We start from the raw sequence: 24,162 nt of genomic DNA on the forward strand, positions 1-24,162 counted from the left end.
GCTTACTTTACGTTAGTTCATATATGTCTTCCCAGATTTCTTAAACTATCCCCTTTATCCTGTATAGCAAAATAGTTTCCCATCACATTTATATACTATAATGTGTTCAGCTATTCGCTACTTGGTCACCCCCTCAATTTCCAATTGTCAGTGCTAAAAACAGTTATATTTTTATACGTTTTTAGTTAGAATTTGTTTTGCTTAGGCCTCATCATCCCTCTTTAACCTATTCTGCATCTTATTTCCTCTTCTCCCTTCTGTTTACTACAGTGAAATGTATAGCAGTACTCAACTGTGTATGTTTTTTTCTTCTTTGACCAGTTCTTATGACAGTGAGATTCGTGTCCCACTCCCCCCCAACCCTGTCTTCTTGTTTGTATAGACTTCTGCTTGTGCACTCCTGAGAAAATTTTCCTTAACCTTCCTTTCCCTTTCTCTCTAACATACTCTTCTTTCCCTCCTTTCCATTCTTTTTTTTTTTTTAACATCAACCAATCCTAGGCCTCAGTTTAATTAAACTCCCAGCCAGATGAAAAGTGAGATGTTTGGAGCTCCCCTCCCTCCTTAAATAGAGGTTTGGGAGTTCTTGGCTCCACCCTTCATTCAGAAAGGCAGAGGGAGTGAGAGGCTTGAGGTTGTCCTATCAGCTTCTAGAGACATGGTGAAGAAGTCTGTCTCCCTTTCCTACCCTGGGCTGGGAAAAGGACTCACTGTGATTTTTTTTTTTTTCTGATCAGGATTTGGACTGGTTTATTTTCAAGATCTGTTTGGAAGAATTGTAGGGGATAGGGGTGGGGTTTGCTGTACTTCTTCCTGTTGCTCCACCATCTTAGTTCCTGTCTGGTCACTTTCTAACCCACCAATCTGTACCATTATCCAGACCACATCTTCCCATCTTATTCACAGGGTTATTATGAGAGACTTTGTCAAATATTTTGATAAAATCCAGATATGTGTGCTAATAGTTTAGTAACCCCATCAGGAAAGGAAGTTAGTCTGTCATGACTTGTTCTTTTTTTTTTTCCCAAAAGAATTTTTTTATTGCCATCTTCTGTTTCTTACATCACCCTTTTCCCTCCCACTTCCACTGAAGTTGTGACAGGAGTAAAACCTCTGCTCTAGTTCCTCCCATGTATGTATTTGTGACTATACTATGCATATGAGAAAAACTAATGTTGACTTCTTTCTTTCTTTTTAGCTTCATCTGACTGCTACATATATGATTCTGTCACTGGTTACTATTATGACCCCTTAGCTGGAACATATTATGACCCCAAAACACAGGTGACTTTTAAATTTTGTTTTGGCTACTTTATTCTTTTGGTGAAAGTACACATTGATATGTAATAAAAGCTTATAGAACCAGGAGTAAGGAGGCCTAGCTTCTACTACCACCTTTGCTACTTTCTAGCCATGTGACCTTGAACAAATTGAAAAAACAAACAAAACCTTGACCTCTGTTGTAAAATGATGCCTATTTTTATAGTATTGTTTTTAGTATTAAATAGAGTAATGTATATAAAAGGTCTATTAACATTAAGACATTTTATAAAGTTCACTTTTTAAAAAAAACATTTTACATATTTACATAGCTGTTTTTACAAATTTATTTCTAAAGAAAAACTTTGTGTTGATTTCTGAATATTCATGAATCTCTATTGCATCAGGAATGTTAAGTTTGAGGATATGGAGGCATCTTTAGTGAATTTTCCATGCTTAGTAAAAAAAAATCATTCAGAGTTACAAGATCTAGGTTTCAATTCCAGGTTTGCTCCTTAAATTATTCATGGATTTAGCCTCTGTGGTCCTTAGTTTTCTCTTGAAAAATTAGAGGGTATGGGGCATCTAGGTGGCATAGTGGATAAAGCACCAGCCCTGGATTCAGGAGGACCTGAGTTCAAATCCGGCCTCAGACACTTGACATTAGTTGTGTGACTCTGGGCAAGTCACTTAACCCTCATTGCCCCAACCAAAAAAAGAAAGAAAAGAAAAAGAAAGAAAAAGTGCAGGTGATAGGCATGGAGGGCAGGAACTCCATGTGAATGGAGACGGGGAAGGATATGAGAGGTGATTCTGGAGGTATGATGGACATGACTTGGCAATGAATGAGATAGGGGGTGAGGTGAGGAAGGGAGAGGAAAAAGGTGAGGAAGACTCCAAGGTTTCAAACCCAGGTCACTGGAAGGATGGTGGTGCACTCAAAGAAATAAGGAAGTTTGGAGAAAGGGTGGTTTGGAGCCTTTTGGAATCCCCCACAGTTATAGGGGGCTCAAACTGTCAGACTATAAGATCTGCACAGTACTCAGTATGCCACCATCTTTTTAGTCATCCAAATTCCTAGGCTTAGTGTTCTCCTTTATTAATCACAGCCCTGTATATCCATTAATTTGCCTCTAGAGTAGGGTTGTTGTGAGGGTCAAATGAGATAAAATAGTAAAGCACTTAGCACATAGTAGGCACCTAATCATGCTTATTTCCTTCTTTCCTAAAGGATCTCTTGCTTCTGTCCCTCTTTCTTGTTTTTGTTTGTTTGTTTGTTTGTTTTGTGAGGCAATTAGGGTTAAGTGACTTGCCCAAGGTCACACAGCTAGTAATTGTTAAGTGTCTGGGTCCGGATTTGAACTCAGGTCCTCCTGAATTCAGGGCCGGTGCTCTATCCACTGTGCCACCTAGCTGCCCCTGTAAAGCCTTTCTAATTGTTTCTCCTGAGTTAGGTCTTTCTCCTTTCTAATGCATCCTCCATACAGTTGCCAAGGTGATTTTCCTAAAGTGCAGATTTGATCATTTAATTCCTCTATCAGTAAACCCCAAAATCTAACTAATTGCCTCTGTGATAACTTTTAAAGCACTTTAGTCTGGCCCAAAACCTGCCTTTCCAACCTTCTACAGAACTGTCCTTCCCACATTTGGTAGTCCAGCCAACTGGTCATATTGCTGTTCTTCACACACAGTATCTTTTCATCTTCCATCCCATGCTTTTGCACTGGGTATCTTCTGTGAGGCCCAGAGAAGTTAAATAATTTGTCCAAAAATACAGGTATCAATAAATGTTTGTGGATTGTAAGAGTACTGTTAGGATTACTATAACAAGATTTTGTAAGTAGTCGGAATGAAAGAGATCAGAGGAGCACCAACAGAGAAACTGTAGAGTGGAAACAATCATGGAATAAGGGTTCATAAGTCTAGAACCAGAGAAAGTTAAAGACCTTGAGGACGAAGCTGAGTATAGAGTTAAATAAAGCCATTGTGGAAGAGTGAATGAGAAAGAAGGAATTGGTCCGGAAACCAAAACTATTATAAGGGTGAAGATTAAGTTTTAGTGGGACAGTGGGAGAGGTAGAAGGATAACTGGGTAATTTGGAAAGTAGAATTTCCAAGTTCCAAATCTTGCAGGTAAAAGATTATAAGGTGTAAAGTGTGGTCATGTTGATTTGTGACTAAGAGGGCATGGAGAAGTAGATCTTTGGAGCTGAGGTTAAGGAATAGAGAAGTAAGTTTAGTATACTGTCAGCATGAGTATTGAAATCCCTGAGGATTATGGCTGGGGATGGTATCAAGAGAAAGATGATTCTGGATTCCAAAGTCATTGAAAAAAGTTGGGGAAATGACCTGGAGGACAGTAGATGTTAGCAACCAGTATGGAGAACCAGTATAAAGAATGGTTGGGTTTTTTTCTTTTTAATTATTTTTTTTTCTTATTATGACCTCAAACATCAAAAAATATACAAATATTTCAGTATATGCCAAACAGAGGATTATATATAACACTGAATTTATGTCCATTTTTAAGTGCATATTAAATTCAGCATGATGACAAAATATGTCACTTGTGTGTCCCCTTTTCAATTTTCCTCTGCTCTTTTGTTTTCTTGTTTCTTTAATGTTCTTTTCATTTCTTTCTTTTTCATCACTAACGCTACTTATCAACTTCCCCATACCAAATAGAAGCTTTCCCTTCTCACAAACATTCTCAAGAGAAACAAATCATCTTAGCATTGTTTCTCAATAACCCTCTAGCAAGAAGTTTATGTACCACAAGACCCTGCATCACCTGAGGCAGAGAGCAAGGGGAAGAAACACAACAGTCAAGGAAAACCAAATGAAAAGAAAGATGCCTCTAAAAGGGATAGCAGGGAGAAAAAAGACAAAGCTCGGAGCACACCCACGAAGGTAAGGAAGAAGTCTCTCGGCGGTCCAGTGAAGGGGTAGTTTACTACCTGACTCGTTTTTCATGTTTCCCCTTTTGCAAAAGGCAAATTATTTCATGGGTCTGTCTTGTTGGGGTAGACATATGAACAGGACTTGAAACATTAGCTACAGTCTGTTCATGATCAAGTCCTAAATATTTCCTCACCTTTATAATCTGCTTTCTTTCTGTTCCTTAATGGTCTCTCAGTAAATTTTGCTCTAAGTGACAACTTCATTCTAGGTTTCACACTGTTTGTTATTTCAGGAGGTCTCCAGTGAAGGGAAGGCTTCTGCAGAAGATGTCTTTAAGAAACCACTACCCCCCACAGTGAAGAAGGAAGAGAGCCCACCTCCTGTAAGGCTTCTTTAGAGGATTCAAGGGGGATGGAGACAGCGCTGTATCCCTTTAATGGAGATCAGTTATACTTGTTACCAGGGTTTTATTAACTTTTTTTACATCTTAGGAGAGGGAGGAGGAAAGTGAAAAATAAACTGAAAAAAGTTTAGTTAATAAAGAGGGAAATTTGTTAGCTCTAATCATCCTGTAACTTTTGACTTGTAGTGCCACTTTCTTAGCTCAGTTTACCTTTACAGAGAACAGCTAGCGAGGAGTAGGGCAAGATGTGGACATTGGAATGCCTTGGAACAGTGAGGAGTGGCAGAAACAGCCCCATTTTGTCAAGGATTTAGCTTTAGTTGACTTGCTAAATTACTTTTCATTTCACTTCCAAATGTAAGTCTTGAGAACTTTAGGTTGCTCAGTGTTCCTGAAGAGGAAGAAAACAGATAAATGGAGGAATACACTGAAAAAAAACAACCCATGACCCTGATGAGCACACAAAGGTTTGAAACAGATGTTTTCCTGTCTTTACAGCCCAAGATCGTAAATCCTTTGATTGGCCTTTTGGGTGAATATGGAGGAGACAGTGACTATGAAGAAGAGGAAGAAGAAGAGAAGCCCCCCCCTCCCCAGACTCGCCCTGTACAACCCCCCCAGCGGGAGGAATTGTCCAAAAAGGAAAATGAGGAAGACAAGCTCACTGACTGGAACAAGCTAGCCTGTCTCCTCTGCAGAAGGCAGTTTCCCAATAAGGAAGTGCTGCTCAAGCACCAACAGCTCTCTGATCTTCACAAGGTAGCAGGGAAGGGTCACTTGGAATTAGCAGGTTGTCAAAGATGACAATGAAAAGCCACTGAGGATTTAGAACCAGTGTATGGGCACCTTGACTGCAGTGGATACAGTGCTGGACTCAGGATCAGCAGGACATTCCTGACCTTTGGTCCTGCGCAGACAGTCACCTAATATTTTTTAATAGTTACCTCCTTTTTTTTTTTTTTTTTTTTTGGAGGGGCAATGAGGGTTAAGTGACTTGCCCAGGGTCACACAGCTAGTGAGTGTTAAGTGTCTGAGGCTGGATTTGAACTCAGGTTCTCCTGAATCCAGGGCCAGTGCTCTATCCACTGCGCCACCTAGCTGCCCCCAACAGTTACCTCTTAACAAATTAACCATAATGAAATCAAAATATGTTAACTCATGGGTTACCTTGAGAAAAATGTCTTGTCCTTTCTGTGTAGTTAAAGCAATAGAATCAAATTAAGTGATAATGGTTGTCAGAGTGGTATCAGAATTCTGGGATATAGGTTTCAAAGGCCAATTATATGCTCAGCATTATGCTATATTTCTTTTTTTTTTTTTTAGTTTATTTGTTTTTATAAGATTTCTAGTTTCAAATTTTTCTCCCTCCTGCCCACCCAAGACAGCAAGTAATCTGATATAGGTTATATATGTACAATTACATTAAACATATTTCTAAAATTTTGAGTCTTGGGTTCTAGTCCTAGTTTAATAAATGCATGTATGAAGGAAGGATTTATTGAGTACTTACTATGTTTCAAGAATTATGCTAAGTGCTGGAGGATGGGGAGGAAGGGGCACAGGGTACAGATATAAAAGAGTTATAGTGTCTGCTCTCAAGGTCCTTGCATTCTAATAGAAGCCAATTGGGAGACATAGGGATGCTGAATGGAGCCACAGGGCATGGTTTGGGCTCTCACCCGTCAGGACAGTCTGGCCCCCAGGGCTCTGCAGTTGCAGTTCAGAGGGTGCCATAGCATCAGGGTGCACAGCAGGACCATGGCCAGAGTGAAGTATTGTTAAGGGGCTGGGGCTGGTTCAGTATAGTGAGGAAGATTTAGTTCTGCCACTTATTAGCCTGGTGACCATAGGCAAGTCAGGTAATGTTGCCTTTCCTTCTCCTGGAAATAGAAGAGTTGGACTAATAAGCTCTGGGGTTACAAAGAAAGGCAAAAGGCAGTTTCTGCCCTCAAGGTGCGTTCTTACAGTTGATCACACAGCTGGTGTCTGGGGCAGATTTCAGCTCTTCCTGACTCCCAAGTCCAGGACTCCATCCACTCCATCCACCACCAAGCAGCCTATGAAGTCTGAATCTGACTCCAAATGTAGTATATTTTCCACTGCACCAGCAGCTGCAGTCCCTGGAGCAAAGCCATTCCCCACCAGGGGAGTGATATGCCCTCACCCTGCAATGCATAATTGTGGCAGCTCTTGATGCTGGCATGGAGCCTGGCTTCTAGACTGCTGCATTTGAATGGGGAAGAAGAAGGGGGGCAAGCTGACTTGCTGAGCATGCTGGACTAGTTAATTTCTGAGTTTCCTTCCAGCTCTCCTAGAGAGATCCTTGGTCATGTATCTCCCTCCATCTTGTCATCTAATCATTTGGCATAGAGAAGGGGAAATTGAGGCCCAGTCTTAATTGTAAACCATACACTGAATTGGTGACAGAAGCCAGGCTAGTTCAGATCTTCTGCGCCTGAGAATAGCAAGAACTGTTAGGTTTTCAAAATTCTGACTTCTTTAGACAGAGGGCATAAAGAGGAAAGGATAGCAAGTATTAATTTGTAGTAACCTAAGGAGGAGTGGCTCTCTAATTCACAGAAAGTTCTTTTTACTCAAAATTTCCGTTATTTTCACAGCAAAACCTGGAGATCCACAGAAAAATAAAGCAATCTGAACAGGAGCTGGCATATCTGGAGAGAAGAGAGCGGGAAGTATGTTTATGGGGCTTTCCTATCGATCTTTTCTCTGCTATTTACTAATTTTCACTATTCCCTAGGGTAAAATTAGAGTTCTCTTCCTGCTACTCTGCCTTTCCTCAGTCTATCTGGAAAAGTAAAGCATTTATGTCTTACATTTTGGTTTCTAACAGGGAAGATACAGAGAAAAAGGAAGTGACCGTAAAGAGAAACTTCATTTTTCTGATTCCCCAGATAGGAAACGAATGAAATATTCCAGGGAAACTGACAGGTGAGTCAACCTCCTTTCTCTTAGTTTGGGGCAATTAAGGCCAGTGAAATAATGTTCTGACCAACCCATGATCCTTCAGTCATAATACTACTTCTTATTCAGGAGACAAAAGATGTGTGGCTTGCAAGGCAAATAAAGTATCTTTCTCTACCCTGGATGTAAAACATATCACTCACCTTTATATTTAATTACTATCACCCAAATAAAGTGTTAATAAGAAAGGCTGTGTCCTAGGGGTCTGAAACCAAGATGGCACGAGAGACACTGTAATATTGTAGAGTGAGCACTGAATTTGGAGTTTGAGGATTCAGATATTTTGTTAACTGTGGTTTTCCGTAAAGTACTTAACTTTTCTAGGCCTAAGTTTCCTTCCTCATTTGTCAATAAGTAGTTTGGATTAGATGAACATGTAAGCACCCTTCTAGATGCAAATCTTGTAATCTTCTGATGTGTCTCCTGCAGGTGGATAAGCTGGGTCAAAAGGCAATAGATTTTATCACTGTAACAAAATGGGTCTTTTAGGAAATTGGGAATTTAAAAATCCCAATTATTAGGCCAGTACTAATGCTCCCTTTTTTGTTGACACACCTTTTTTGGCTAAAGGTACAGAGTTCTATGGGAATAGCAATGATCATTATTCATTCTAGCAGTAGCAAGAAATAGCTGCCAGGATTTAAACATTTTGCTTAACTTGCTACTTTAGTACTAATCTCAAAGCTAATATTCAAAAGTTACAAGGGCATGTGAAAAAGAGGGGCACTAGGAATTTCACAGTTTGATCTCTCAGTGAGATTGATCTTGAGGAGAGTTGATTTTTTTTTTCACTTCATATGGAGCTTAATGACTTCTGAAATGTTTCAGTCCTTGTTCCAACATTCTTCAACCAAAGGCAAATGCTTAGATACCATTGGTTCTTTTGCAGTGATCGTAAATCTTCAAGTAAAGTAGGTACTGACAGCAACAACAAAGGAGGCTGTGTACTGCAGGCCCCAGGTTGGAAGAAGGGAGCAGGTCTGGGATATGGTCAGCCAGGTCTGACCTCAGCAGAAGAGGTAAAATGATTTTTCTCTTAGCTCTCTCTCTCTCTCTCTCTCTCTCTCTCTCTCTCTTTTTCCTCTTGGCTCTCTTTAAAACCTCTGTGGTCTTCTAAGATCAAATGGTCTTAACTCTGCTTCTTCTAACAGTGCCTTCAGCCAGTTGATATAAGAAATGACTGAAGGGCAGCTAGGTGGCGCAGTGGATAGAGCACTGGCCCTGGATTCAGGAGTACCTGAGTTCAAATCCAGCCTCAGACACTTGACACTTACTAGCTGTGTGACCCTGGGCAAGTCACTTAACCCCGATAGCCTCACCAAAAAAAAAAGAAAAAGAAATGACTGGAGAGAGGATGTCCAGTTGGTTTTTAGGAAATAGTATTTTCCTGAATACGACTGAGAGAGTTGGAACAGAAAGGAGAGATAGGGCCAACAGTGACATGGAAAAGCCAGGAAGGGACCACTCAGTGATGAGGGCAAAGGAATATGAACTAGATTTTTTAAAATGTTTTTTCTGAATGAAACAGTGGAGAAATATTAGGCCTAAGGGGAAGGAAGGTGAGGACGGGAACTGGGAAAGGAGCCTCAAGAATTCTGTGTCAGGACTCTATTTTAATTAAAATATATATTTTTTACTCTGAAAGTAACAAAGCCACCAAATGTGCATTTCCATATACAAAGTAGAACAGAGAAAAATTATACATGAAACTTCAAGTCTCTATTTCAAATAGTTTGCTTTGCAACATGTAATTTTCAAAGCTGTACTTGTATAGGACAGTTCTGAAAGCTAAAATTTGGGAAGTACTACAATAACACGATACCATATTTCATCCACAAGCTAACATCGTCCTTCCTATCATGGACTAGCTAAAGGTTGTGTTGATGAGTTGTGGAATTTGGATTTTCTATGGATAGTAAGACTTGTTCTGTTGAAATTGACTCTTCTTTTTGTGGTTCTTTTTTGGGGGGTATTTCGTGGTATAGCCCCTTGTACACAACTCTACCTTTATCTTTACTTGCTATGTTAAAACATCTTTGGCCCAGAATATCCTATACCCTCCAGAACATTCTGTGGCCAAATGCAGCCCTGAGACTACCTGTCTAATCGCCATTTCTTTTTTCTCCCTTTGGTTTTCAGAATGAAGGCTGGACGAGGGGCCCTGGTGTTGGATCACAAGGGAAACCTAGTAAGAGGCAGTCTAATGAGACATACCGAGATGCTGTGAGGAGAGTCATGTTTGCTCGATATAAAGAACTTGAGTAAAGGATTGAGATGAGTCCCACAGGGTGCAACCTTCTTTTGTCTGTCTGTCTGTCTGTCTGTCTGTCTCTCCTTTTGTTTTGTTACTGTTCTTGCTGCTAGAACTTTTTTTAAATAAAATTTTTTTCAATGTGGTGATGAATATATAAATATTTTTTAATCTGCTAAGTCCTTGCCATTTCTTCCCCCTGCCTCCCAACTACATGATATTTTTTTAGAGTCACTGTGGGCTCTTGTGTTATTTCTGAACTGGTTCATGCTTCAGAAATGTTAACCATACCTTTGGATCTAGTTGCCACCATGGTCCAATATCATGGCAAAGGGAGTCTACCACAGAAGAAGTCTGTGTTCTGAACAGATCACTTTACTTCTCAGTATCCCCAGGCATCTTTCCAAGAGGAAGATTTACAGACATGCATTAGTAGAGGGAGTTGACTTAATAGGAATGAATATGCCTATGAAATCATAGGTTTGATTTAAAGGAACAACTTTGCTTCAGATGTTCCCTTCCATTAAATTGCATAGCTCTGTAAATGAAAAGTGATTGCCTTATTTTTTTTTCCTACCTGTGCCTAAGTAGTTCCTATTGTACTAGTATTGTTCCAGTACTAAGTTGTTATTGAATTTTATAATAGCCCGTTAACCAGGTATGCCTAATACTGATTGGATTCTCCACATGCTGTTGCTAAATTCTATAATAGCCTAGACCTTTCTTCAGGATAAATAATATCTTCTTAACTCAGATTAACAGCTACATAGTATAGTGAACCACCACCATGAATAGTAGCAGAGGAGTTGTCCTTTGAGAGGGCCCATATATTTAAGTTAGATTGGGCTAGTGATTTATTTTATTCTTAACTTTATGATCGTATAATTCCAACACAAACTTTGTTAATGGAAGTAGGATGGTGGGAGGGAAAGCTTACTGATTAAAGGTAACTATTCTTTCCATTTTGAAAAAAATGGAATTGGAAATGGGTAGCATATTTCTCTAGCTAGGGTTTCTAATAAATAATTGAAGGTAATGACCATGTACTTTGGACTTCCTTTCCCAAAGAACCTAATACACTTAATTAATATAGAATTTTAATAATAAATTGACCTACCTTAGTAATTCACATGCTTTTAGTTAAATCCATCATTGAAACAAATTTCATTTTAGAATGTTGATTTCTTTCACAAATGGTGGCTTCTCAATTTATTTAACTTTGAGAGTATGGCAGCATTTCCTTTCCAGCATTACCAGTGTCATTTGCAATATAGGATATTAGTATTGTGATGTTTAAAATCTAAATTGTGGTTGCCTTAAATCAGAAGCTTCAGCACTAGTCTTTAGGCATTAAACATTTATTAAAGCATAGAAGTATAAGAAAAAGAAGTCCTACCTAGCCTAGAGTTCCAGCCTGGTTGGGTTCTTCCTGAAGTCCTCCTCCACGAGCCTGCTTTAATCAGGAACTCACTAGCAAGCTGTTTGTGGAAGCTTTTTTATAGATCTGGAACAGAGGCGGTCCTTACACACTGCTTCAAGGTGATTGGTTGGCGTCATCCAAATCCATTGGTTTTGAAGGTGTTCTCAAGTTGAGTTCACAGTCTAACTTCTGAGAACAATACCTTCTTAAGGGCTAGCCAGGTGTGATTGCAATCCAATTAACTTGAAGCAGGCTTAATCAGCAGTCAATCACTCTCACTTGATTCAATCAGTATAGATTAATCTCCAGGTGGGTCTTTGAGTATCTGCTAAATCCTATTATTTCATCACATTCCCCCCTTTGTTTCTTCTAGGAAGAGGTGTTCCTAGATGAAACAGTAAAAAAATAATTAAGTCTTTGTAAGTCTTTTCTCAGTTCTCTTGTCTTCTTGGAGTAGTAAGATGTCATCAGGAGGAAGTTGGATTCTGGTCTGGAAAGCTGGATTCTTCTTCTTTAACTGTTTGAATTGCTGGATTTTTTACTAAACCTTAGCATAGCGTCCGTCAATGATCAAATTTAGTACATTCCATTACATTCCCTCCTTTATATAGTAGAGGGTAAAGAAGTAGTTATGCAATCTAAAACACTTCTTACCACCATGTGTCTGGATCAAAGCCAAATTTAGTAACGTGTTCATGACACCTGAAAATGTTATGGAAAGGTTATTATACCACATCTCATGGTTTTGAGACATCCAGTAATTGTGCTAGGCCACAGGTGGATGGATTCTGACCATGCCGTCAGACTTAGTGAAAGAAAAAGAAAACTTTTAGAAGGGAGAGAGGAAGAAACTGGACTGTGTCCAGCAATTATGGTCTATATAGTTGCCATCATAAGCAAACCATAGACTTACATGTACCTGTCTCTCCTCCTGTTGTACATATATTCTCTACAGGGCCTATATAAAACTCATTGTAAGAGCAGTTAGTCTCTGAGATGAGAAGTTTCCATAATTCATAAATCTCATATTAATTTCACCAAAGACAGTATGATAGTAAAAATGCATGTTATGCTACATAACTGATGATGTACTTGTAATATATACAATAATTCCAAACCATACCCACAATATACATAGTCACGTTGACATGTAAATTATATATGAATGTAAATGACTGATAATATTAGACATTATTACATAATCTCCTTTTAGCAAGTAAACACATTATCTTATACATGAATTCTTTATCTAGTATGACAGTAACAGATACTTAAAGTGATAAACAATTTATCAAAAAGAAATGACTCAATATTCAATATGTCCATTGATAAATCAAGCAATAGGTTTTAAACATAATACCATAAACAGACTCATTAAACTTATGGTTCAAAACAAACAAACAAACAAATGGTTTACCTGAAGAAGGAAAAGCTTGTTAAGGTTAAAGTATTTAAGCAGTCAGAATTTGGGGTATGCCACATTGTTTTATCTATGTTCCATTCTTCCCCTTCGTCTTGTCAATCCTGTGCCCCCCTTTGAGGGAGTCCCTGGTTACCCTGATTCTGGTTCTGTCCTTCTGTTCCTCCCTGATAGGGTCTACGGTTATTCTGATACTGTCTCTTTGTATCCCCCTGAAAAGATTGATATCCATTTTGATTCTGTCTGTAATAAGGCCTATAATTACCTCGGTTGTTTCCTTTCTGATAAAAGTTTCCATAATTATTTTGATTTCCTCCAAAGAATTCTGCAAGGCTCTCGGCCATTGCCCTGTTGAGTTCTTGTTTTCTAGTCCTACATTCCCTCAAGAAGTATCCCTGTTTTGTACAGTAGTAACATACCTTATTGCCCTTGTGTTGGCATTTAAATGACTGACTAGGAAATGCAGGTGCCAGAATACTCTGCCTAGAGCCATCTGGACTTTCCTTGTGTGAGTCAAAGACATAATCTGCAAGTTCCTTAATCCTATCTACTGTGAGAGTTCTCCAGTCTGGACATTGTGTCAGAAAGTATCTGCGGATTTCTGGCAGTGAATTATAAACAAATGTGTTGAGAACGATATAGGAATCTCTTAAATCTACTGGATCCAATCTGGTGTACTCTCTAGCGGCCTCACAAAGTCTATCATAAAATCTGTTCGGTCTTTCATTAGCCTCCTGAGGTAGGCTTAAAAATTTCTGCCAGTTTTCCGGTTTTCTAGAGCAAGATTCCATTCCCTTCAGAAGTGTTTCTCTAGCATCTTTTAATTCTTGGAATTATCTGTCATTATTATAATTCCATTCTGGATCCTTTAGAGGCCATGCCACAACAGCCTGACCCTTCGCAACAAGGGCATTTCCTGCTGAAATAATATCTGCAATCTCAGCCTGGGATAGTAAAGTTTCCATAAGGCAAGTAACATCAGCCCAAGTGGGTTGATATGCATTAAATATAGTCCTTAACTGTGAAATTAGTGTTTGGATTGATTTCCATGTGCTCAAGTCACTTGGTTTAAAGGGGCTATATTTTCTGACTTGAATTGGTGCTCCTTTTTTGGTATGTTCTATAGTTTCCTGCAGGGGGAGCAATTTCTGCTGATCTGATTCTAAACTTGGATCATCTCTAGTAGAAGGAGCCATCTTGGCGTCTCTCTCCATATGTGACAATTTCCCCCATATTATAACAGTGATAATATGGATGTGGTATTAAAAGGTATTTCAATTGCAGGCATAAAATTTCTACTTATATTAAACGCATTTTCCCAAAGATTCACACTTAGACTATTATACCAAAAACTTTTTGCTGCCTGAATGAAGAAAAAACCAATAATGTTATGAAGGACCATTGAATAAACTATTCCTCTAAGTCGGGAGGTTATGCTGTCCCAATACATTCCGATGAGAAAAATCAAAGGGATAGTAGAATATTCAAGCATCTTGCCCTTTAAACTGGGCTGGCTTTTCTGTTTAAAGCAAGGGAGATTAGGCAAATGAGGGAAAGTCACTGGGGGTATCTAAGAGAAAGTCCACTAAATTAGGTGGCTCATGGCCAAACTAGGGAGGGTGGGAGGGTCCTTAAGATCCCTTCGTGGTTGCCAAACTGTGATGTCTAAAATCTAAATTGTGGTCGCCTTAAATCGGAAGCTTCAGCACCAGTCTTTAGGCATTAAACATTTATTAAAGCATAGAGGTATTCACAAGGAGTTAAGAAAAAGAAGTCCTACCTAGCCTAGAGTTCCAGCCTGGTTGGGTTCTTCCTGAAGTCCTCCTCCACGAGCCTGCTTTAGTCAGGAACTCACTAGCAAGCTGTTTGTGAAAGCTTTTTTATAGATCTGGAACAGAGGCAGTCCTTACACACTGCTTCAAGGTGATTGGTTGGCGTCATCCAAATCCATTGTCTTTGAAGGTTTTCTCAAGTTGAGTTCACAGTCTAGTTTCTGAGAACAATACCTTCTTAAGGGATAGCCATGTGTGATTACAATCCAATTAACTTGAAGCAGGCTTAATCAGCAGTCAATCACTCTCACTTGATTCAATCAGTATAGATTAATCTCCAGGTGGGTTTTTGAGTATCTGCTAAATCCCATTATTTCATCACAGTATCCAGAGAGGATTAGGAAAAATAACATCTACCTTTGATGATGCTGATTTCCTTTCTTGAGAACAGAGTTTGTTTTCAAAATGAATTTATGACATCTTTACTACTTATGAACACTTCTGTGATCTTTGGCATAGTTTTACTCCTTTGCTCTTAGTCCCCATTATCTTTTGCTCCCGGAACATAAAGGGTTGGATTAGATGATCTCTTAGTTCCTTTCATCTCTAAATCCTATGAACATAAAATCTTTCGGTGATTATAATTTGTAACTTGAACAGCCAAACAAGGATCCTAGTGCAAAGATTTACATGAAGAACTCTGGAAGTATTTGATTTAAATTTGGGAAATGCCATGATACAAAAGCACTAGTCTTGATTATTGGCTCTGATTTACCATCTATTAGGATGTAAGATTCTATGGACAAGGACTATCATATTCAGCTATCTCCACACCTAGTCAGGGCCTTGTAGATACTGGAGCCCTTAACATAATTGATTGAAGTGATGAATAAAAAGTTTCATGTTTTAGATTCCTGATATGTATGCATTCAACAACTATTAGAGTACCTGATTATGTATATAGTAATTCTAGCCACTATGTAAGATAGGAAATAATACATGTAATTTCTCAGAACTGTTACTTCTAAACCTATTCAAGTCATAGTTGGGAAAGGTTTTTAAGATACCATTCCAACCAAGCAGAAATCTCTCTCCCAGAATTTGGAAATGACCAAGGCTAAGAACTCCGTTCTCCTCAAGTCACCATCTGCATATTCTTGTAGGATATTCAATTCCAAGGTGTTTCCTCTGCAGTTTGATGCCAACATGTCTTCATTTCCAGATGGAAATTAATGCATGGTCCAGTTTTCTTTGGACTGCAACTTTCTTTTCTCCCTTATCCCTTCCTTGATCATTCTCAGAAGGGGCTGTAGAAAGTAGTAGAGAACTAAGTTTTACTGTCTTTGGGTATTATCTGCAGACTAAGACTAAATCAGAATATTTATGAAAAGTATAGCTAATGCCAAAGGTAGAGGCTTTGCCACCAACTACAGCAGCAACATAGAACAATGGATTTAAAAGTGAGATCAAGGGGGCAGCTAGGTGGCGCAGTGGATAAAGCACCCTCCCTGGATTCAGGAGGACCTGAGTTCACATCGGACCTTAGACACTTGACACTAGCTGTGTGACCCTGGGCAAGTCACCTATCCCTCATGCCTCCCCCCCCAAAAAAAAAAGAAAGTGAGACCACCAATGTTTCCCACTCTCAGCCTTGGGGGAGCAACCTGTATGACCGTGAATAAGTCTTGTGTGGTATAATCAATTAGTGATAAAAGTACTGGATTTGGAGTTGGACCTGGGGATAATTCCAGAGGAAAGGCACTAGGATTGTGGAAGCCTGGGAAGAGCCTCTTGCAGAAGGTGTGACTGGAGTTGTGGGCCCATAAGGAGACTTGGAGGCAGAGATGAGAAGGGAACCTGGAAAGTGGAGTCCTTAAGATCAGGCCCAGTATCAGAAGACTCGGGTTCTCCTTGACTTCTCTACTTGACAGGGTCATAAATACCAAATCATAAGGGATCTAGTAAAGCTCTGTAATTGGTTCCACAAAAGAATAAAAGTTGGGTTGAGAAGAGAGCTCTCGCCAAGACTAAGTTAAGGAAGGCACTTTTTTTTTTTTTGGTGAGGCAGTTGGGGTTAAGTGACTTGCCCAGGGTCACACAGCTAGTAAGTGTGTAAAGTGTCTGAGGCCAAATTTGAACTCAGGTCCTCCTGAATCCAGGGCCGGTGCTCTATCCACTGCGCCACCTAGCTGCCCCAGGAAAGCACTTTTAGAGCCCGTGGACCTGGGTTCCACTCGGTTTGTCTACCTGTTTGACCTTGGGTGAGTACCCCAGAATTTGATACCCGTTAGGGCCTTCGGTAGACTTCTAGTCCAACCTATATGTGGAATAAATGCCCAATATAATATATCCCCAAAGTGGTGGTCCAGCCTCAGAAACCCTCCAACTCATTCAACCCCTCTTGGCCTTGTATTTGCCCGACGCTAAGTTCCCTCTGCTCTCGGGATGGTCCTATTATGAGATCATTTTTAAGTTGCTTCCAGACTGCCCTTAGTCTCAAATAGAAGTAAATGGGATACTTTCACAAAGAAAGGAAAGTGCGTATGCTATTAACAAGGAAAAAGGAATCCCTGTAGTCGAAACCACACCTCCCAGCAGCCACCGCGCTGCTTTATAGGGCGGGAGAGAGCGCGTCGCGCATGCGCGTTCATTGGAAGCTTCCAGCAGGCGGCGGCCCCCGGAGCAGGGCGAGGAGCAGTGTGGGTAGGAGACGGCGGTCGGCGGAGTCGCCATTTTGTTCAGGTTCTGGACCGTCGCTGGAGCTTCTGGGACGCTGAGCCGCGAGGGCTACCTCGCCGAGCACGGTTAGGGGTGAGTGCGCCGCCTCGTCCGTGCTCTCCGCAGGAACTTTGTCGTTGATCCCAACCGCCTCTCGGTAAGCTCTCTTGCCCCCCGTCAGCCATCTCTTCTGTTCCCATCTGTCAGCCCGGGGAAGCGGCGGGGGGCAGGGCGCTGGGCCCCCGAGAGCGACCCCTGGGGCCTCCTCGGGCGCCTCGGAGGCCAGCCGGGTCGAGCCTCCTCCTCCGTCCTTTCCCTGTTGTCTTGCCGCTTCTCCCTCGGGCTCGACGCGGCGTTCGCCCCTGCGGTCGGTCGGTACCTGGCCTCCGTCCCTATTTCGGCTCTCCTGGCCTGGCCCCCCGGGCCTCCCCTTTTCGGGCTGCGGGCGGCTAGGCAGCGGCAGGCCGCTCAGAACAATCGGGTCGCATCCTCGGGCCGCCTGCGTCTCCTCCGGACGTGGGTCCGACTGCCATTACTCCGACCTAGCCGGGCTGGGCCACCTTCCCCGACGCCGCCGGCTCCGATCGCCCCAGAGGCCCTCGGGCGGGGGGGGGTTACCGGCCCCGCCCGTGCCCCGAGGAGGAAGGGGTCTCCCGAGACGGCTTTGGGGCCAGCTGGCATTGGCTATAAACAGGCATTGCGCCGGGTAACCGTGGCGCCCGCGGGGCTGTGGTTGGGGCGCTCCCCTCGGGGCCCTCGCCGGTGCCTGGCGCCGATTGTGATGGGAGCCGGTTCTGCGGCAGCCGGCCCTCCGAGGAGTCGCGGCTACGCGGGCTGCGGCTTCCCTCGGGCTGGTCGGAACGTATTTTCTTTGCAGACTCTGAACGCCCCGAAGAATTAGACCGAGTCAAACGTTTCCTCCTTTTCTGAGTCTCGTAGGTTGAAGTAGCTTTGAAGCGGTCTTTTACCCTTCTTAGTTTTCTAAAAACAAAGGTGCCAACAGACTTGGATCCTTTCCCAGGTTTGTTACTGGGTTCGTGCAGATCTTTTCTGATAGAGGTAACTCGGCAAAGGGTGTAGTGGTCTTCAAGCCGTTGCAGGCCTGGTTTCAAAAACGGAATGAGGTTACTGGTGCGTTGCCACCTTATCTCAGATAATGAAAAAATAGGCAAGATTAGGCCGGTGTTTTCCTATCTGTTACCGAAATTGAGTTTTATGGTGGGTGAGCACATAATCCTGGCTGATGGCAAAGTCCTCTATGCGCAACATAAATTTACATTAATGTCTCTCTTGCCTTCTCGAACAGACGTTTGACATTTGGAGCTCGGTAGCAGCACTTTTAACAGGACTATGGGTTCAGACAAACGGTATGTTGTAACTACATGATTTTGAAAGTCATTCTTAGCCTGGATTGAGCTATGTAGTTCTTAAGCTTTGGGATTGCTTTAAAATGAATTCATTGTTAATGAGCCTTGTTAAAAGATCTCATTTAGGTGTAAAATATTTTTTATTTGGTCTTCCAACAGGGTTTCCCTCTTTGCTATCTGTATTTTACTCTGTCCCCTTTCTTCCTTGACCTCTTAAATTAACTGAGATAAAGGTGACCAGAGAAGGGTTGCTTTTTCTATAAGGCAGGCCAGAAGTCATGATGTTTTAATAACTTTTTGAAAATTATTTTTTCGCTATTTATGAGATTTGATTTTTCACACATAATGTAAATTCATTTCTTATATATAGTATATAATGATGTGGTATTGCAAATTAAAAACAAAAAAAAATATTAGATATTGAAACCCCTTCATGACTTTTGGCCCATCCTGTATCATCACTAAGTCAATGGATCCTAACTTGTTTTGATTTATCCCAAGGAATTTCATGAGGAGATTAAAATAATCTCAATTTTAATTCACTTTTATTTTTAAAATCAATATGCCATCCAAGAATTCTTGGGAGAAAGTATCAAATAACAGTATTACGTTACAGCTTCCAAAAAGTTTTGAAATCTTTGCATCAAGTGGTTCAGTTGTATTATAGTATTAGAGACAGAATAAATGTGTATATGTATGCATACACATACATGCTCACTTTTCACTACTAAAATCTAAGTTACTGAATGGCCAGGACTGTTTTCTTTTTTGTTTCCCTATCTTCCATTTCCTGTATTAGTGACAGGTACACACGAGTAGGCAGGGAAGGGCTTTATTTGAATCAATATAGTACTTGGAGTTGCAGGACCTGAGCTCAAATCTTCATTCTGTTACGTTGGGAAGTTCACCTTCTTGGACATCATTTTTCTCCTTTGAAAATTGGGGAAATTAGAATAGATAATCTCTAAAGTCCTTTCTAGTTTTGAATCCTATGAGCCATTGAGCCCAGAGGAAAACATAGGGTGAAAATGAGAAGGAAGAGAGGGTTCTTTAATGAGATATCTTCACTGCTAATAAAAGATTAGCAATATATTAGAGCACATGAGAAAATGGAGGAATGCTATTAAAATCTGTAAGAAAAGAGTGTAGGACCACTAGCATATAATTAGGCTGATAATTTACTAAGTTGCCTCCACTACATATGCATATTATTTTCTCCATCCCTCTTTATTTTCTGCTTCATCTTTCTGATTACTATCAGGGTTATTCTGAAGTCCTTTTTAACCTAGGGGGCTCATCAGAGATTTGTCATAATGGTGGCCTGAAAAAGGAACCAGAAATTAGGAATACCATGATTTCATTCTATTCTAGAACAAGGGTTCTTAAACTTTTGTGTCTTGGGTCCTTTCTTACATTAATGTTTGAAGGGAATGTTAAATTTCAATTAGAAGTTAGTGAAAATAAGATGTAATTTTTTTTTCTTTTCCATGTTCATGGATCCCTGAAATTTATCCGTGAACAAACCCCTATTTTTAGAGAGCATTTTACTCTCTTAAATGGTTCTTAAGGGTGTCCTTGTCTACCACTTGCTTCTCTACCTCATATTCCCTAGCCAGTCAGCCCCCACAACGCCTCCTCTCTTTACACTTGACCAAGAATCATGAGGTAAACTAACAAAAAGTTGGCAAGCATCACAGTCTTAATGGGATGTCTTAATCATGTTTATCCCTTTCACAAATATTTTTGCTATTGGCATCCCATGTCATTAAGCAGCTCTTGGCTTTTTCAAGTTGATGCAATTGCTATATCCTCTCATCCCCTTAGTATTATCCTTGTCCTCAAATTCATCATCCAAATTGATCATTTATATTCATGATGTAGTTAGATCTCTTCCTGAAGAGCATTTTAACGTAACTGATTTTTGTCAAACAACTAGCTGAGCCTAGTGCCTGGAGTACTCTCCCTCCCCTTTGCCACCTCTTAGCTCCCCTGCCTTCCTTCAAGTCCCAGCTAAAATTCCACCTTCTACAGGAAATCTTTCTCAGTTCCCCTTAATTCTAGTGTCTTTCATTTGTTGATTATTTCCATTTTGTCCATTTCATAACTTATTTGTATAGAATTTTTTTATATGCCATCTTCCCCCATTTAGACTAAGCTTTTTTTTTTTTTTTTTTTTTTTTTGGTGAGGCAATTGGGGTTAAGTGACTTGCCCAGGGTCACACAGCTAGTAAGTGTTAAGTGTCCAAGGCCGGATTTGAACTCAGGTACTCCTGACTCCAGGGCCAGTGCTCTATCTACTGCACCACCTAGCTGCCCCAAGACTTAAGCTTCTTAAGAACAGGGACGGCCTTTTTTCCTTTCTTTGTATCCTTGTCACTTCAGCACAGTGAACATAGTGAATGCTTAATAAATGTTTATTGACTGATTTGACATTAGTAAGACTTGTTAACAGCATGCCTAGTCTATCTTTATTTAATATTTATTTATCTATATTTATTTAAAATAGAGAACCAAGTAATTGATTGATGTTCAGGAGCCTAATCTTTTGGTGCCATGAATGACACTGTAAGATGGGCTTTTAGTATAGCTTAGAAATGCTGCATGTGTGGTATGGGGCCAGATTATTTTGTTTTGTTAAACCAGCATCCTCTTTCTTTCCTTTTTTTTTTTTTTAAAGTGAGGCAATTGGGGTTAAATGACTTGCCCAGGGTCACACAGCTAGTAAGTGTTAAGTGTCTGAGGCCGGATTTGAACTCAGGTCCTCCTGGCTCCAGGGCTGGTGCTCTATCCACTGTGCCACCCAGATGCCCTGTTTTTTCTTTCTTTCTTTTTTAAACCAGCATCTTCTTGAAATAATAGGGTAGACTTCCCAGGCACCTTTGTGTTGGGGAAAGGCAATTCCTGACAACGTATGACAGATGGATCCTCATACATACTCCAGCTTTTTATGTTCCACCAACACTAGATCTCTCAACACTTGGCTTAGAAAGCTCATTTTGCTAAGCTTACAAACTTGGAATTAAAATATCAGTTGGTTATCTTTGCATTTTGGAAAGGAGCTATTTTCCCAAGTGGTTATCCTTGGAAACTGAAAAAAAAAAAAAAGTCGAGCCTTACAATTAAAATCAAGTGTTACCTTAAACTGCTAGATATTGTTTTTTGATGGGGGGGTGGGGAGGCGGGGAGGCGGGGCAGTGACGGTTAAATGGCTTGCCCAGGGTCACACAGCTAGTAAGTGTCAAGTGTCTGAGGCCAGATTTGAGCTCAGGTCCTCCTGAGTCCAGGGCCGGTGCTTTATCCACTGTGCCACCTAGCTGCCCTGGATATATTTATTGTACTATAAACTGAGTTTAATGTTTTCCATAGGGAGGACATGTAATTATCTTTATTTTAAATGAACATTATTTTGCAGAGTCAGTAGAACAGAGCGTAGTGGAAGATATGGTTCCATCATAGATCGGGATGATCGAGATGAACGTGAATCCAGAAGCAGACGAAGGGATTCAGACTATAAAAGATCTAGTGATGATCGAAGGAATGACAGATATGATGACTATAGAGATTATGACAGTCCAGAGGTAAAAATGGTGGTTGGTTTATAAAATTGTCTTAACTAACAGGATTCATATAGAACTTTTAAGGTTTGCCTAGAACTTCTTATCTCATTTGATCTCACAACAACTCTATGAGATAGGTGCTGTTTCCTATTTTACACATAAGAAAACAGGCTGAGAGATTGAGTGACTTGCTGGAGGTTACATAACTAGTAAATACCTGAGACAGGATTCAATATCAGGTCTTTCTGACTCCAAATCTGACACACTATTGAGAGTGTACCTCCTAGCTGCTCTTTTATTTATTACTATATGTGAAAATATTTGTTTAGTTTTTGTGAGTTAGATGATTAAATGAAGAAATATATAAGATGTTTCTTCTAGTTGCTCCATGGAGAATTTATGTGTTGTTAGAGTGGCTATTGGGTTATTAAATATGAAAACTATTTAACTCTTTAGTTGCTATAACATTTCATTGAACTTCAGTTCCTTTTGAATTTTATGTTCAGCATCTGCATTCTTAAATATGTTTGAATTTTAATCTGCAAAGATAATTTATTGAATCCTGTGTAACATTGTAAGAAGTGTGGAAAATTCCATTTAAGTAAATTGTGTTGAAATGAATGAGCATTGAATGAGGTAGATTTCAATTCTTTATGAGATCCCAATTCAACACAGTAATGCTTCTTTCCTGAAAGAAAATGACTAATGTCACTTGGTGGTTGGCTAGGTGCTCACCAAGGCAGAATGTGGAACTCCCCCCCCCAAAAAAACCAAAACCAGAATGTGGAACCCGAGATGCCCTCATTTTCCTGAAACTTTTTCATAAAAATAGTTTATGGTCTTCAATGTCTTCCTAATTATTATTCTTAGTGATGAGAAATTGTGACCATATCCTTCTCCTCTACCCTACCCCCCAGCATGTGCACCCCTTCTCTCTAGAGTGAAAAGCTCTGTCCCAAAATGAAGTTTTCATTGCAGTTTTGTTTATCATCCATTAGAGGGAACGGGAGAGAAGGAATAGTGACAGATCAGAAGATGGTTACCATTCTGACGGTGACTATGGAGAACACGACTACAGAAATGATATAAATGATGAGTGGGAAAGTAAGACAATCATGTTGCGTGGACTTCCTATTACTGTTACAGAGAATGATGTAAGTATCAAAGAAAATATCACTTTAATGAGCATATGAGTAATAAAACTCAAATTTGAAATTTGAACATTCTTTTTAAAAAAAAATCTGTTTACCCAAGCACTGGATTTTTCAGATTTCAGGCTTTTACTCTTATTTCAGTAGCACAAATAATTTAATGTTAGACTACATGTAAATTTTGATCTGCATTTCACACAATTCCTTTCATTACTAAATTAAGATTTAGAATTAAGCCTTTGTGGTTCATATTGAATTTTTTTTAGAACTTTTTAAACTGGTCACCCAATAAAGGAGGAGTTAATCAGTGGAGGTATTTGTCATTACTTAGACAGCCTCCCTTTCCCCCAAGAAGCCCCTGGAACTTAACTAAAACCAGAGCATTCATACAAAATAGACTTTCCAAAAGTTTGGGGTAAGGGAAGTTCTGTTGTAATGTGAAGGTGTGTATATTTTTTTAAAAGACTAATGCTAATGTCATCATAAGATTATATTATTAATGAATTTGCAGGTTTGTTGATAATTAATATATTGAAAATATTCTGTAGCTTGTCCTGTAACATTCAAGGAAGCTCATTTGACAATATAGTGCCTTCCTATACAAGGAATGCCACATCTGAAAGAAGCTTTAGTTAATGTCTCCTACTGAACCAGCAGAGGGAGCATACTTTACAGGTTTCATTTATCCCATGTTCTTTCTGTCTAATTGCTGAGTGTGATTAATTCTAACATTTTTATCTTCCAAATTTCCTTCTATTGTTCACAGAAATATAATGTTCACAGTTAATAATACTGCTTGTGAAATAGTGCTACACTAACTATGATTTTTAAGGTTACAGAGTATTGTACAATAATTTTTCTAAATGTTTTTTTCCTGAATGGCATTTGTTCTATACTAGATAGTTTAGCACTTACTGAGTATTTTATTTATTTATTTTTTTGTGAGGCAATTGGGGTTAA

The 24,162-nt window shown here is 40.0% G+C and overlaps 2 protein-coding genes across 3 annotated transcripts in view; both read left to right on the plus strand.

The window, feature by feature from the left end:
* RBM6 (RNA binding motif protein 6) overlaps positions 1 to 9,946 on the plus strand; it is a 101,313-nt gene extending 91,367 nt beyond the window's left edge. For both annotated transcript variants that reach the window (XM_043965280.1, XM_043965290.1), the window contains 8 exons: positions 1,199 to 1,284; positions 4,018 to 4,170; positions 4,454 to 4,543; positions 5,063 to 5,323; positions 7,183 to 7,257; positions 7,416 to 7,513; positions 8,436 to 8,565; positions 9,686 to 9,946. In XM_043965280.1, the coding sequence (XP_043821215.1) occupies positions 1,199 to 1,284; positions 4,018 to 4,170; positions 4,454 to 4,543; positions 5,063 to 5,323; positions 7,183 to 7,257; positions 7,416 to 7,513; positions 8,436 to 8,565; positions 9,686 to 9,811 (1,019 nt within the window). In that variant the 3' untranslated portion in view covers positions 9,812 to 9,946. The remainder of the gene's footprint in view (positions 1 to 1,198; positions 1,285 to 4,017; positions 4,171 to 4,453; positions 4,544 to 5,062; positions 5,324 to 7,182; positions 7,258 to 7,415; positions 7,514 to 8,435; positions 8,566 to 9,685) is intronic.
* Positions 9,947 to 17,065: 7,119 nt separating this feature from the next.
* Positions 17,066 to 24,162, plus strand: part of RBM5 (RNA binding motif protein 5) — a 25,953-nt gene continuing 18,856 nt past the window's right edge. The window contains exons 1-4 of the mRNA XM_043985900.1: positions 17,066 to 17,284; positions 18,434 to 18,494; positions 21,907 to 22,072; positions 23,050 to 23,205. Of these exons, the coding sequence (XP_043841835.1) occupies positions 18,478 to 18,494; positions 21,907 to 22,072; positions 23,050 to 23,205 (339 nt within the window). The 5' untranslated portion in view covers positions 17,066 to 17,284; positions 18,434 to 18,477. The remainder of the gene's footprint in view (positions 17,285 to 18,433; positions 18,495 to 21,906; positions 22,073 to 23,049; positions 23,206 to 24,162) is intronic.

The sequence above is a fragment of the Dromiciops gliroides genome, chromosome 1, assembly GCF_019393635.1.
Source record: "Dromiciops gliroides isolate mDroGli1 chromosome 1, mDroGli1.pri, whole genome shotgun sequence".
Lineage (NCBI taxonomy): Eukaryota > Metazoa > Chordata > Mammalia > Microbiotheria > Microbiotheriidae > Dromiciops > Dromiciops gliroides.